The following is a 13,002-nucleotide window of genomic DNA, read 5'->3' as shown; positions in this document are numbered from 1 at the left end:
GTCCCCCAATGATGGCAAGCACATCTATATTCATATCATCTTTGTAATTAGGTACGTCTTTTTGTTCTGTGAACAGTAAATCCAGCATAATCTCATATGTAATCCTTGCATCATAGAGGTTGTCATAGATGTGGGAGCCCAGTGTTATGTTTGGCAAGAGCTTGGAATTGTTATTGATCTCACCAATGGCAAAAATCAAGGAGAGGACATGTTGATAGTTTTTAATCACCGCACTGCAATGAGATTTGCAAAGACTCACAACACCTTCTATCACTGGTACTGACAATTAGTTCAACATATGTGAAGAAACATGCACATACATAAGTTTTGGTGTGGCTGTAGAATTATTCGTTTGAGTAGGGAAAAAAAGAAGTTACTCAACTGCTTGTCTCAACTAGAGCAGACCATGTAAGCAATGAGTTTACATAAGTGCTGACTTACCTATAGTTATTTAATTCAAGAGGTCTATTATTTTTGCAGCTAACAATTGGATTTGGCAATATGGGGAGCACTTGTTTACAGATTTGGAGCATACTTCACTCAGCATTTTTATAAACTTATAAAACCCCCTAATATAAGTCATAGAACATGTAGGTCACTGCCATGAAGGTATGTGATGGCTAAGGGTGGGAAGACTGGCTGGTGTGGTTCACAATTTATTTATCTCCTGATTAGATTACTATGATGTGTGAGGCTGCAGTTGGTCTCAGGTGTACCTTTTAGTAACTATATCATATTGGTCTTACAAGAACTGCAGTGGCTTTCAATTGGTTTTCAAGCACAATTCAAGCTTCACTGATTTTGATGTAGAAAGTCCTAAACAGCTTTGAGTCCATGATATCTGAAAGATCGCCTTCTCCCATGTAAAGCTGCCTGGAAAATGAGATCTTTAGCAGAGGCCCTGTTGTGTGTCCAGCACCTTGTGAAGCTAGATTGGTGTATACATATGGACACAATTTTCTGCTATAGCACCTGGAGTGAGGATCTCCCTGCTATGGGAGGTTAAGCTGGCTCTATCTGTTCTGAGCTTTCAGGAGACAGCTAAAACCACATTGATCCTCATGACCTTTGGTGTCTGAAACCACTCTGTCTGTTTTAATTGCTTATTTATAAATTATTTAAAAAAATAATTTAGGAAGAATTCAGCATTGTGAGAAATATAATGAAAGAGATATTCAAAATATTCTTAGCTACATTTGTGCTTTTTATAAAACAAAACATCAAGACACAGACTGAAGCAACAACAGTTTCTAACCTCATACTTGTATGTTGACTTTCAGTGATAATCCACTCCCTTCTGTAATAAATACAATTGTTCATATTAACCAAGAGTGGACTTACGTAAATATTTCCCGACTTCTTTTAGGAAGTTCATTAAAATTTACCCCAAAAGGCTGAGGGTATATTAATGAGAATATTCCACCAATTATGGCTTCTCCTGGCTTATATAAATTGTCTTTGACTTCTCTAATGGTGCTACATTTGCCTTTCAAATCTTTAGAAACAAAAGAAGGGAACAGCAGCACAAAAAGTAACAGGATTAAGAACCAGCTGAAGTGAAGGTTATGTCCTTCCATTACAGTTGTGATTCTGAATTACAAATCCGAACCCCAGTGAATGGTATAATGAGCAATTCACCCAAGAATATCAATCGATTTTCTAAGGAAGGAGATGGAAATTATAACTGTGGACATTCACAATCTGTATAAGAACTGTAGTGAACAAGTTTTTGATATTGTCCTACTGTGCTGTGGATGAGCAGACACATCCGAGTGGCATGCTTTAACTGCAGCAAAAACATTGAATTAATGATTATTTAATGTCCTGCATCTTTATTCTGCACTTTTTGGCTGTTACTTTCTCAAGAATGAACAACTAATAACAGTGATTGTGATAATTATAGAGTAGATATAAAACTCCGTAACATAACCATTCTTTCTATGAAATGATAAAAACATGTTTACAACATCTGAGTTCCAATGCAATGGCAAAAATGGTTTCCTTTGGTACTGCTCTGGACATACAAAGATTCAATGGGTATGGATGAGACCTAGGTTTAATTTCCATGGTCATAACGTGAAGTTGTCCTGCTTCTGACAAAGAAGGATGGAGCATGGAGGAAGTGTCTTGTAGGAAGACATGACTTATGAATCATTACCAAGTTCTAAAAAAGAAAAGAAAACTAAAAAAAGTATGGGTTTTGGTGGTATGAAATTACTATAACTGTAGTGTGAGAGAACCCTCATCTTACTTTCAGTGATCATGAGTTTTTCAGAAACAAAGTTTATAGTTTATGCAAATTTGAAAAATATGATTACAAAGGCCAAAACCTTTGACATAGTATGGAGGTTCTTGCTTGGTATGGTTTATACTTATTCTCCTGTATTCTCCATATCACCTGAACATAAACAGCAAAATCAGGCCTATGACTAACATCTTCATTTTTTCCCCTCCTGTCTGATTTGTAACACCTTGTCTAATGCAGAATCCAGTGGAGCTTCAAAAGCTTTCAATGTGTATATTGTGCATTTTGATTGGCCAATAAAGGTATCACTGTCTGGGGGATTTTTTATGTTATTGGATTTGCTATATGGCCAACAGAGCTACCCCTGGACATACTCTCATGTATAACCTACTGTTTTATATTGCTTCTGCATCCCAGAAAAAAAAACCTTCCTTGCCTTTGGCAAGACATGAGCTTTCTCTGACTTGAATAAACTTTCTCAGATGTAAAGCAAATGTGACAACTGTTACTTTTTACAATGTGAACTTGGCCCTGGTCATGATCGGGGAGGGATTTAGGTCAGAGGGAGGGCAAAGGGCGGAACATGCCTCCCTTCTCACACCAGTTGCTTTGCATAAAAAAAATTGTGTGTGTGTGTGTGTGACAGAATATGCGAATGCTTGTGTCCCCTTTTAAATTTGGCAAATTGCTACAATGTGTGAATGCTTTTGCTACATATGTGTTTGTAAGGAGAGATGGCATTCTGGGGTGGCAATCGGAGGGAAAGCAAAGAAAGAGGATGCAGAGATTGTATGAGGTGGCCTCTCCTGCAAGCGACATGTATTATTATTATTATTATTATTATTATTATTATTATTATTATGACAGATTATGTGTGTGCTTTGGGCTGGAAGGAAAGGGAAGAAGCTGGCATGGGAGGGAGGCAAGGGCTTCAGAGGTAGCATTGGGCTTGAAGGAAAGGGAAGGGAAGAGGTTCCAAAGAGGAGGAAATGCTGGGCTGAAAGTGAAGAGGAAGCTAGAGTCTGGCATTCAGAGGGAAGGCTGTGGAAACCTATGACTTTGGGGGAGTCACACTCTCTCAGCCTCAGGGTAAAGGAAATGACAAATCTCCTCAGAACCACTCTTGCCAAGAAAACTCCAGGATGGGGTCATTTTAGGGTTGCCATAATCTGTAATGACCGAAATACACACAAAACACACACACACACACACACACACACACACACACACAAACTGGTTTTTAAATTTGACAAGTGGACAGGATATGTGAACACTGCCATCAGGGGGGAAAGCACTCATTCCGTTGGCCAATGGTTGTAGGATATGTCACCTTTGACGAAAGTGGATGTGAATTTGATTGACAACAAAGGAGACTACATTTTAAAGTGGTACTGCAAATGTGAACTTCAGAGGGGCAAATTGCATTGATCAAAGTAAAGGGTAGTCAGAACTTCTACCCGGGGAGATTTGGTATGGGGGCAACCGGATCTGCTCAGTTCTATCCAGGGCAAATGGGCTAGTGAGAATGGGGCCTAAGTGACAGTTTGGACTTGCATTGTGAAGACAGACCACAATGTCAGTGCGTGTGTGTGTTAATGGCCCATGTAGACATGCCCTAGAACATATAAGATGTAAAATATAAAACATAGATAGAATTAAAAGGAATTTAAAAGCATACCCATTGTCTTTTCTATTTTATTCAACTTTCTTAAGACTGAAAGCCACTCAAAGAAACTAAATAGTTTTGCTCCTGTTGAATATTTTGAAAGCACTGCTTTCAAAATGTCATTGGTATTATCCAGGAAATTGCACTATGTGATCTATGCACTATCCTTTGGCGGAGGAGATGACAAAGCTGTGCCAGGAATATTATTTTTCATACAACCTTTAGAAACAGTGTTATGTGCTCAATGTGCTATTTCCAGGGAAAATACCAACTGCATTCGTAAAGTATTCAGCAAGATCTGTGCTTTCTAGCTTCCTAGAGAAACTTTTGTCTTCAAAGACCTCAATGGAAATAAAGAAGAAAATTGTTTAAATGTCCTGAGACCACATTGCATTAAGGCATATTCATTATAATACATCTGTGCTCACACACATGCACACAAGGCACAGTAAATTAGGTATAGAAACTAAAGTCAAAATCTTGTATACATCCAGAGCCTTGCAGGGCACTGATACCTTTTGGGACACATGGTTCCTCTTTACTCAATTCATTAATGAACATGGTCAAGCTAAAGGGCCATGAGATTCACAATCTCAATCCTGGAAAGATAACTACCGAAGACAGAAGATTCCCCATGTTGCCATAGTCCATTTTATAACCATAGACTCCCTATAGTGCTATACCTTTTGTTGTGTAAATTTTAGAAATAAAAATCTTTGCTTGAAGTACAAAAATACTAAATCATTCTGTTCTGAAGCACTGCTCATTAGACATCCAAATTTCACATTCTCTCTACCTTGTACTTTTTCGAGATGTATTGTTTTAATGATGTTGTATTGGTTTTGCTACATTTGTACAGGACCCTATAATATCAGAATGCAGGGGGCTTTAATACTGAATTCTTTTAATCTTGACAATGCTGACTCTTCGGCTTAGTAACAGAGATGAGTACCACCCCCTACGGTTGGACGTGACTTTACAAACTTGTCAGTGGGGAATACCTTTATCTATAAGGCAAATTTCCTTTTCACCAACTTCCGCAAAGCCTCCTTGAAATCATTATTTCTCAGACTGTAGATGACAGGGTTGAGAAGTGGTGTTACCACAGTGTAAAACACAGAGACTACCTTATTGAGATCTGAAGAAAGGCTAGCACTAGGTTGGATATACATAGACATCATGGTACCATAATATATCATCACCACAGCCAAGTGTGAGCCACAAGTAGAAAATGTTTTTTTCTTTCCAGAAGCAGAGGGGATTTTCAAAATAGTGAAGATAATGAACATGTAAGAGACCATGGTAAGCAGAAAACAAGTGAAAATTACTAATACAGAGAGTGCAAATATGATTATCTCAGTGACTGAAGTGTCAGAGCAAGAGAGCTTCAGCAAAGGTGGGATATCACAAAAGAAGTGATTGATTTGATTGGAGCTACAGAAACTTAGTTTGGAGATCAGTAAAGATGGCAACAATCCTGTGAGGAGGCCACTCACCCAAGACCCTATTGCCAAATGAGTGCAAAACTGTGTGTTCATAGCTACTGTATAATGCAGTGGGTCACAAATTGCCAAGTACCGATCATATGCCATCACAGACAGCAGAAAGCATTCTGTTGCCCCAAAGAAGACAAAGAAGTAGAGCTGGGACATGCACCCAGTGAAGGAGATAGCCTTGTTTCCTATGAGGAGGCTGCTGAGCATCTTGGGCACAATAGTGGTTGTGTACCAGATCTCTAGGAAGGAGAGGTTTTGGAGGAAAGAGTACATAGGAGAGTGCAGGCAGGGCTCCAGCTTGACCACTGCAATGATGATCACATTGCCTGTGATGGTTAACATGTAGATAAGTAAGAACACAGTGAAGAGTGGAGTCTTCCACCCACGAAGGCTCTGGAATCCCATAAACTGGAATTCAGATATGATGCTGCAGTTAGCCATTTGCCTCACTGTTTTGATGTCTCCTGGAAATATAACTGAATGAGAAATTAGACTGTTCAGTACCTTTTCTGGAAAGAAAGAGAGTGAATGATGAATAATAGCAGTTACAATGGTAGAAAATTAAATTATTCTGCATTTCATGACACTTATATGGATATCATCTTTGAATTTTGTACAAAATCCAGTTTATTTGCATTTCCTCATTGCATCTCATTTTAAATGAGTGGCAAAAGGACCTAAGAAGAACCACACTGTATCTAAACAAAGTTTTGTCTAATCTTTGCATTCTGTTTCCAGAGAACAACCCAATGTTGCTAGACAGCTTTCAAGCAAGACAAGCAATATCTCCATGAATTATCTCCAGTATTTGCTATTCAGGTGTATAAGATCTCTGGGCTTGGCTTGGTTGATCTATTTAGCTGTCATAAATATTACCCACAGATAAACTAATTTTCAATTAAGTTATCAAACTACTTCCAGATCTTAGAAGTAACCAGTTTTAAAAAATATAATTACCTGTAAGTTATTTATATTGATAACAAGGTTACAATGAGGTGACATTTCAAAAGACAATATACAAGAAGACATACAAAATTCAATATGATGATAGGCTGAAGCACTGTTTAATCTGGGGAGCAGCAGGAGATATTTGACATATAACTATAAATTACTATGTTTATGTAAACACAAGTAGAGGATGGTGGTAAAACTCCTCGGAAGCAATACATGTTAAAACAGCGATGACTAAAGAATATCCCATGACATCCCCTATTTAAAACAAAATAAAAAGAAGTTCTTTGCATTCTCTACTAGCTATTTGCAGCGGGGTTTCATTTCACCAGTTCCTCAAAGAGCTGTTTTATGTTAGAAGCCTTTTTCTCCCCAATGGTAAATTATGGTAATTCTGTTTGTTTGTTTTTAAAGGATCCCAGAAAGGTCTTATATCTGAATTTGATGATGAATTGTATTGAGAAATATACTTTGTATGTTGAGATGGTACTTTATAGTTTTTTCACTGATCTCCTTAAATGCTCATGTCATATTAAAAATGCTTACTATACTTTAATCCTATTCTATCCCTAACCTCTAACCCTGTGTATCTACAACAATAATTCCGATATGGTTATTTTGATTGTGGTGCAGTTATTCTATAGAATGAATATTACTGACGACAGACTTAAAAAAAAACAGTGACAGAGAATGATGTAATAAAATCACAGACATGTTGCTAATCCTATTAAGCCCTACCAAAAACATATAAACATTGTGACTCAGAACTGCTTTGATATTTGAAGGAGTGCATCCAAGTTGCATTTTGCATTTAATTTCAGATGCGATTATTATGATAGTTTTAAAATAAATAAGATGGATCAAATGTTTAATTCCATCTATGCCAAAATCTTAGAAAAAGCTTCCCAATGCAGCTTCTTTCAGAAATGTTGCCATTCTGGCTGGAGAAGATGAAGTTTGTTATTACTCCAGAAATGGTTTAACAACAACTAAAATAGTCATGCAGGACAGAACAGCACATATTATCCTGTTTGCCTACCTGAAAAAAGTAGAGCCATGTAGACCTATTTATTAATTTATTGTTGTATTGGCCCTTGATTGTTTGCTGCCACAAAACCATTAATACAATGAAAAATATCAAGAAATCATACAAATAATTCAACACTTCTGTCCAAGGAATACTAAAATCAGACTTAAACACCCAAAACGTATTTTTCTTTTTCTCTTTTTTTAAAAAAGTAGGCTCCGAAGACAGATTTTTCCATCTTTGAGGTCCATGTTCTTTGGGGTTTGAGTAGAATGAATGGATTTAAAAGGTAGTTCACAGAGAGAAATGTTCATTGAGAAGGTATTAGAATTCTTTCATAGCTGCTAGCATAACTTAAACATCATCTGTCTGAATTAAAGACAGGTACAAAACCAAATCACAATGATGTTTAATACACAGCTATTCCTCCCCCTTTAAACCAGAGGTGTCAGTATCCTGACTTTAGCATGTAGAAAGGGAAGCTTATCCTATACCAGTTGCAATGGCAAGATAGATTTCCTTCCAATTTAATTATGAGATTTTTCCCCCTTTAGCCCTAATGATAACTTTTCACTAAGTTCTGTAAGGAGTGGAGATCCATTCTGACCATAGGAAGGCTACAAAGGGATAAACCATTCACAGTGATCTGGACAAAATTCCACCCATTTGTAATTAATGGAAAACAGAAGCCATAGGTGTCTGCTACTGAATGAACATAACTTGAAGTCTATCCGATAGAGTAAAGGTTTGAATCCCCACTTGGTGACCTTGGCAAGAAAATCTTATGATATGGTCACTATAAGTCAGAGTCAACTTGACAGTTCATAATAACAAGCCAAATAACTCACCTATGAAACTATTATAGTTGTCTTTTAAAGAGAAAGCTGGAATAGCCACCTGATTATTTAAATTGTTTCACTTCAGTTCAAAAAAATAGATATGAATTTACTAATCAAAAATCATATATTTGGACTGAGCATCCAAAAGGAATAGATAGAACAAGGTGAGGGTTGCTTAGCCTTCTGCGGGGAAAGGTGTTGCGCTTCTAGCAAAAGAGAGAGAATTGCTAGGGCTTTTCAAGACTTGGGAAACACCCCAGGGATACAATTTGTATGGTTTCTGGAGAATTCCCAGTTGGCTACATGGAAAATTTGTCCCCAGGTTTTGTACAGTAATGAAGACACTAAGCTCAAAGCATATAAGAAGAAAAAAAACACTCAGCAAAATATTAATAGGGAGAAATAATTTAAAATGCAGGATGCAATTATCATTATCTTTATCTGACTAAGGAGTGGTTTGAGATAGGCTTCATATCCACATGCTTTAGAAAATGATGCACATTCTGTTCTCCAGTGCATACATTTTATACCATTTTCTACAGTATTTTCCAGTTTTCTAACATCATTTTGGTGGGTGGATTATTCAGAAATAGAATGAAGGAGGCCTTTATTTCTGGGAGAAAGCTAATGCAGTGGCTCTCCACTTGAATAGTTCTGTAAAGTGAAAGAACTACATATGTCCTAGAAGGGCATTCAATCTTGAGAGTAGAAAGCAGGAGAATACTCACTGGCCCTATCTCTCTGTTATGTCAATGCCCCACAATTGTTACCACAGAAAATATTACAGTTAGGGTCTGCTGCTTTGGAGCCTTCTTTAGGGTGGGCAGATCTTGGGATGGAAAAAATATGCATGCATATTTGATTTCTCAGCTGAAATGGGGGGGGGGGGTCTCTTTGCTTAGGAAACTCTAGAAAGAAGACTGTCATTAAGACTCTTCAGTTTGCATATCTTCTGGAACATACCTCCACTCCTGTGCAGACAATTTAGTTGTTTTTAGTTATGTCCCTTCAAGTTGTTTCTGATTTATTATGACCCAAAGGTGAACCTATCATGAGGCTTTCCTGGCAAGATGTGCTCAAAGGGAACATCTGTCATTGCCTTCCCCTGAGGCTGAGAGAGTGTGACTCAAAGGCTGAGTAGAGATTTGGGCCTTGGTTTCCTGGAGTCTTAAATCCAGCACTCAAATCACTACACTCTGCTGGCTCTGTGATATACTGCTATACAGAAGAAGGAAATAATAGGGCTTTTAAAGGGAATATACTTGGGGTCCCCCCCCCCCCCAACTATAATCAGCTTGATAAGGTCCACAGCAGTCCATAGCTGAGGTATGTAAATAGCAAAGATGTACAGATAATTTCTGCAGACTTTAATCTTTTCTTCTAACTCTTTTTCAAAAACATTTTCATGGGGGGAAAAGACCTCTTTTCCACATTTTTCACATAGATGAACATCTTCACATATACATCTAAATAAATGTAGTGGATTTTTTTTTTATATTTTAAAAAATAAATATATTTCAAATAAGTGGTACGTTTGTTTAAAAAATGCATGGAAATAATTTCAAACCGAGAAGGAGATGTATTTCTGGGCATAAAATACTTCAGTTTCCACATTCAGTCAAGATGATAAAGATCTAGGGGGTCATTCACAGGCTTTTTCTTTTTTCTTTTTGGTAGTGGAATGATGCAAATAACCTCACTCACATATTCTACTTTTGTTATTCACATTGTGAAATGATATCAATCCACATCTCCTTGAGTTTTACATGAGAGTTGATGGCTGAGGCAGGGCAGGGGGTCTCCTATTGCCAATCCTGGGCTTGGACTTGGCAGTTGAGGGCAGGGGGAAGATACTGCTTTCCTCCCTGGAAGCCACCAGAAGTCAGCCTGTAGCAACCAGTGTGGAGGGAAAGAGTGAAAATTACTAACACAGAGAGTCCAAGATGATTATTTAAATTACTGAAGTGTCAGAGCGTTTCTTCATAAAACCGGCTGGGAGAAGCCTCAGACCCCTGAAGAACTGGTGATGCAAATATAGTCAAACCACATTTAAGGTATGCTCAGTTTAATACAGGTCTCTTTGCATCATTATTCACACTGCCAACAATACGAATCATTGGGGGGAATGGTATCATTTATCCTGGGTTAAGTGGATTTTTTGTATTCCCTCCCCCCCCCCCCCAAAAAAAAAAAACTGATTGGAGTGCATTTGGGATATATATGATCAACAGGGATTCAACCCACATTTATCCTGGATTATTTTCACCATGTGACTAGCTCCTAGGATGGTTGCCAGTGGGAGGCAATCCAGCAGCAGGGAGAAAAGAAGCTGAGCATAACACTGCGATTCATATAGTCACTTGGGCTCCATCTATATTATATAAATAATTTAGTTTGACAACACTTTAACTGCCACGGCTCAATTCTATGGAATCCTAGGATTTGTAGTTTGTTGTGGCATCAGAACTATATTACAGGGAAAGATAAATATTTCACAAAACTGCAAATCCCAGAATTCAATAGCACTGAGTCATGGAAATTGAAGTGCCATCAAACTGCTTGATTTCTGCAGCCCAAGTCAATGATGGGGAAGAGTGATTTGATATAAACCCTCCACAATATCCTGCCCCTCATTTTGGGGAGAGGGTCATTCAGAACAGGCTTTGCTTCACTATCTAAGTCCAAGTCCCAAAATTTTACCTTTCCCCCTGATTACCATGGGAGAAAGGGGGCTTTCATTTGTTCTGCATAAACTGGAACAGGAGTATGGGAAGAATAGAACTGGGTGGCATTGTAATTTATTGGTGTGACAGGTCACCAGACCTGACAAAGATCATTCAAAAGATAACACCCTGAGTCACCTTTAGGTTGAAAAGTACTTCCCACATCTATCCTTGGATTGTGGGATCTGTGGATGGAGAAAAGGAACACATTGGAGGCACATCCCAAATTATTATTATTATTATTATTAAACTTTATTTCTATAGCGCTGTAATTATACACAGCGCTGTACAAAGTCGGTAAAATTAGAAGTAAATAAAAGCCTGCCCAAGGCGTACATTCTAAGATAATAACAATAAAAGAGGAATAGATAAAATTACCATATAGAAAGAAAAAAACAGAGTAAAAACATCAAATATCAAACAAATCACATCACATCAAATATTGTCAGACAGCCAGATAACAATCACAAATTCCCTGAGAACGCTTCCCTAAACAATATGGTTTTCAGCTCAGCCTTAAAGCTGGTTAGGGAAGTGATGAGCCGTGCATGCAGAGGAAGAAGGTTCCAGGAATGAGGGGCAGCTAGAGAGAAGGGACGGATCCGGGACGGGGCAGAGGAGATCCTGGGTTGAGAGAGGAGGTTTTGGCTACCAGAGCGGAGAGTGCGAGTAGGGATGTAGGGAGAGAGAAGATCGGTTAAATAAAGAGGGGCCAGCCCATGCAGGGCTTTAAAGGTGAGTAGCAAAAGTTTGTACCTGATGCGGAAAGGAAGAGGGAGCCAGTGAAGGGAAGACAACAGAGGGGAGACATGATCATAACGGCGAGCGAGTGAAATAATGCGTGCAGCTGAATGCTGAACAGAAATTAATGGGTGGAGATGAGAGAGGGGAAGCCCTGCCAGGAGGAGGTTACAGTAGTCTAGTCGTGAGACCACTAGGGCATGGACCAGTGTCTTTGCGGTAGAAGCTGAGAGATATGGACGGATTTTGGCGATATTATAGAGAAAAAATCTACAGACTTTGGCTGTAGTCTGGATCTGTGGGATAAATGACAAAGAGGAGTCAAAGATGAAACCGAGACTGCAGGCTTCCTGGACTGGCTGGATCGAGATGTTATTGATGGAAATAGAAAAGGAATAGTGAATGGTGGGCTTAGGAGGGAAAACAAGAAGCTCAGTCTTGGACATATTGAGCTTCAGACGCCGATGGTGCATCCAGTGGGAGACAGCTGTTAAACAGGATGACACTTGCTGCTCTAGCTCTGGTGAAAGATTAGGGGTGGAAAGGTACAGCTGGGTATCATCGGCGTAAAGATGGTAGGAGAAACCAAAAGAACTGATAAGTTTGCCAAGGGAGAGTGTGTATAAAGAGAACAGAAGGGGACCCAAAACAGAGCCCTGAGGAACTCCAACTGATAAGGGGACAGAAGACGAGGTATGACCACCTGAGACCACTGAAAAAGATCGATCTGACAAGTAAGATGTGAACCAATCGAGAACAAGGCCCGAGAAACCAAGGTCAGAGAGTACATCTATTAGGAGACAGTGGTCCACGGTGTCGAAGGCCGCAGACAGATCGAGTAGCACAAGGATAGAATAAAGGCCATTCGCCTTGGCCCGCAAAAGATCATTTGGCCCGCAAACACATACATTAAGTCTTTTGGACATCCATAATTAAAATGTGGCTCTTCAAACTCCAACCATAGATCAGTGTATTCTGGGCATGGATGTTGGACATGTCCATAATTTCACTGGATGAGGACTTTAGGGGATTTCTTTCCTCATGCACTTCCACAGTTTGGAGCTATCACCAGAGATTTTATTATAAATTGTTTCACCATATAGTAGCCCTAGCTCACCCCCCAAAACTGCAGATGTGAGAGAAAATAATCTTGCCATTCAAAGAATTTGAAAGTTATGCAGACTGAAATAAATAATTGACCATAGCAACAAACACGTTTTCATAGTTTTTGTGGGTTTTTCTGGCTATGTGGCCATGTTCTAGGAGAGTCTATTCCTGACGTTTTGCCAGCATTTGTGGCTGGCATCTTCAGAG

The 13,002-nt window shown here is 38.8% G+C and overlaps 1 protein-coding gene across 2 annotated transcripts; it reads right to left on the bottom strand.

Moving 5' to 3' along the window:
* Positions 1-4,918: 4,918 nt before the first annotated feature.
* LOC149303439 (olfactory receptor 11L1-like) lies at positions 4,919-7,072 on the bottom strand. 2 transcript variants are annotated; one of them, XM_089479873.1, is made up of 2 exons: positions 7,044-7,072; positions 4,919-5,834 (listed from the first exon to the last, which is right to left on the bottom strand). In XM_089479873.1, exons 1-2 carry the CDS (start codon positions 7,070-7,072, stop codon positions 4,919-4,921), a joined length of 945 nt encoding a protein of 314 aa, XP_089335999.1. The 2 variants fall into 2 exon arrangements, with proteins under 2 accessions (XP_089335999.1, XP_089336000.1); XM_089479874.1 differs by lacking the exon at positions 7,044-7,072 and having other exon boundaries at positions 4,919-5,860.
* Positions 7,073-13,002: the final 5,930 nt, after the last annotated feature.

This window comes from Sceloporus occidentalis, unplaced genomic scaffold (assembly GCF_023333645.1).
Source record: "Sceloporus occidentalis isolate IW3139 unplaced genomic scaffold, rSceOcc1.0.p SCAF_14, whole genome shotgun sequence".
In the NCBI taxonomy this organism is placed as follows: domain Eukaryota; kingdom Metazoa; phylum Chordata; class Lepidosauria; order Squamata; family Phrynosomatidae; genus Sceloporus; species Sceloporus occidentalis.
The sequence above is the reverse complement of the archived record's forward strand: the minus strand, read 5'-3'. Positions and strand labels throughout refer to the sequence as shown.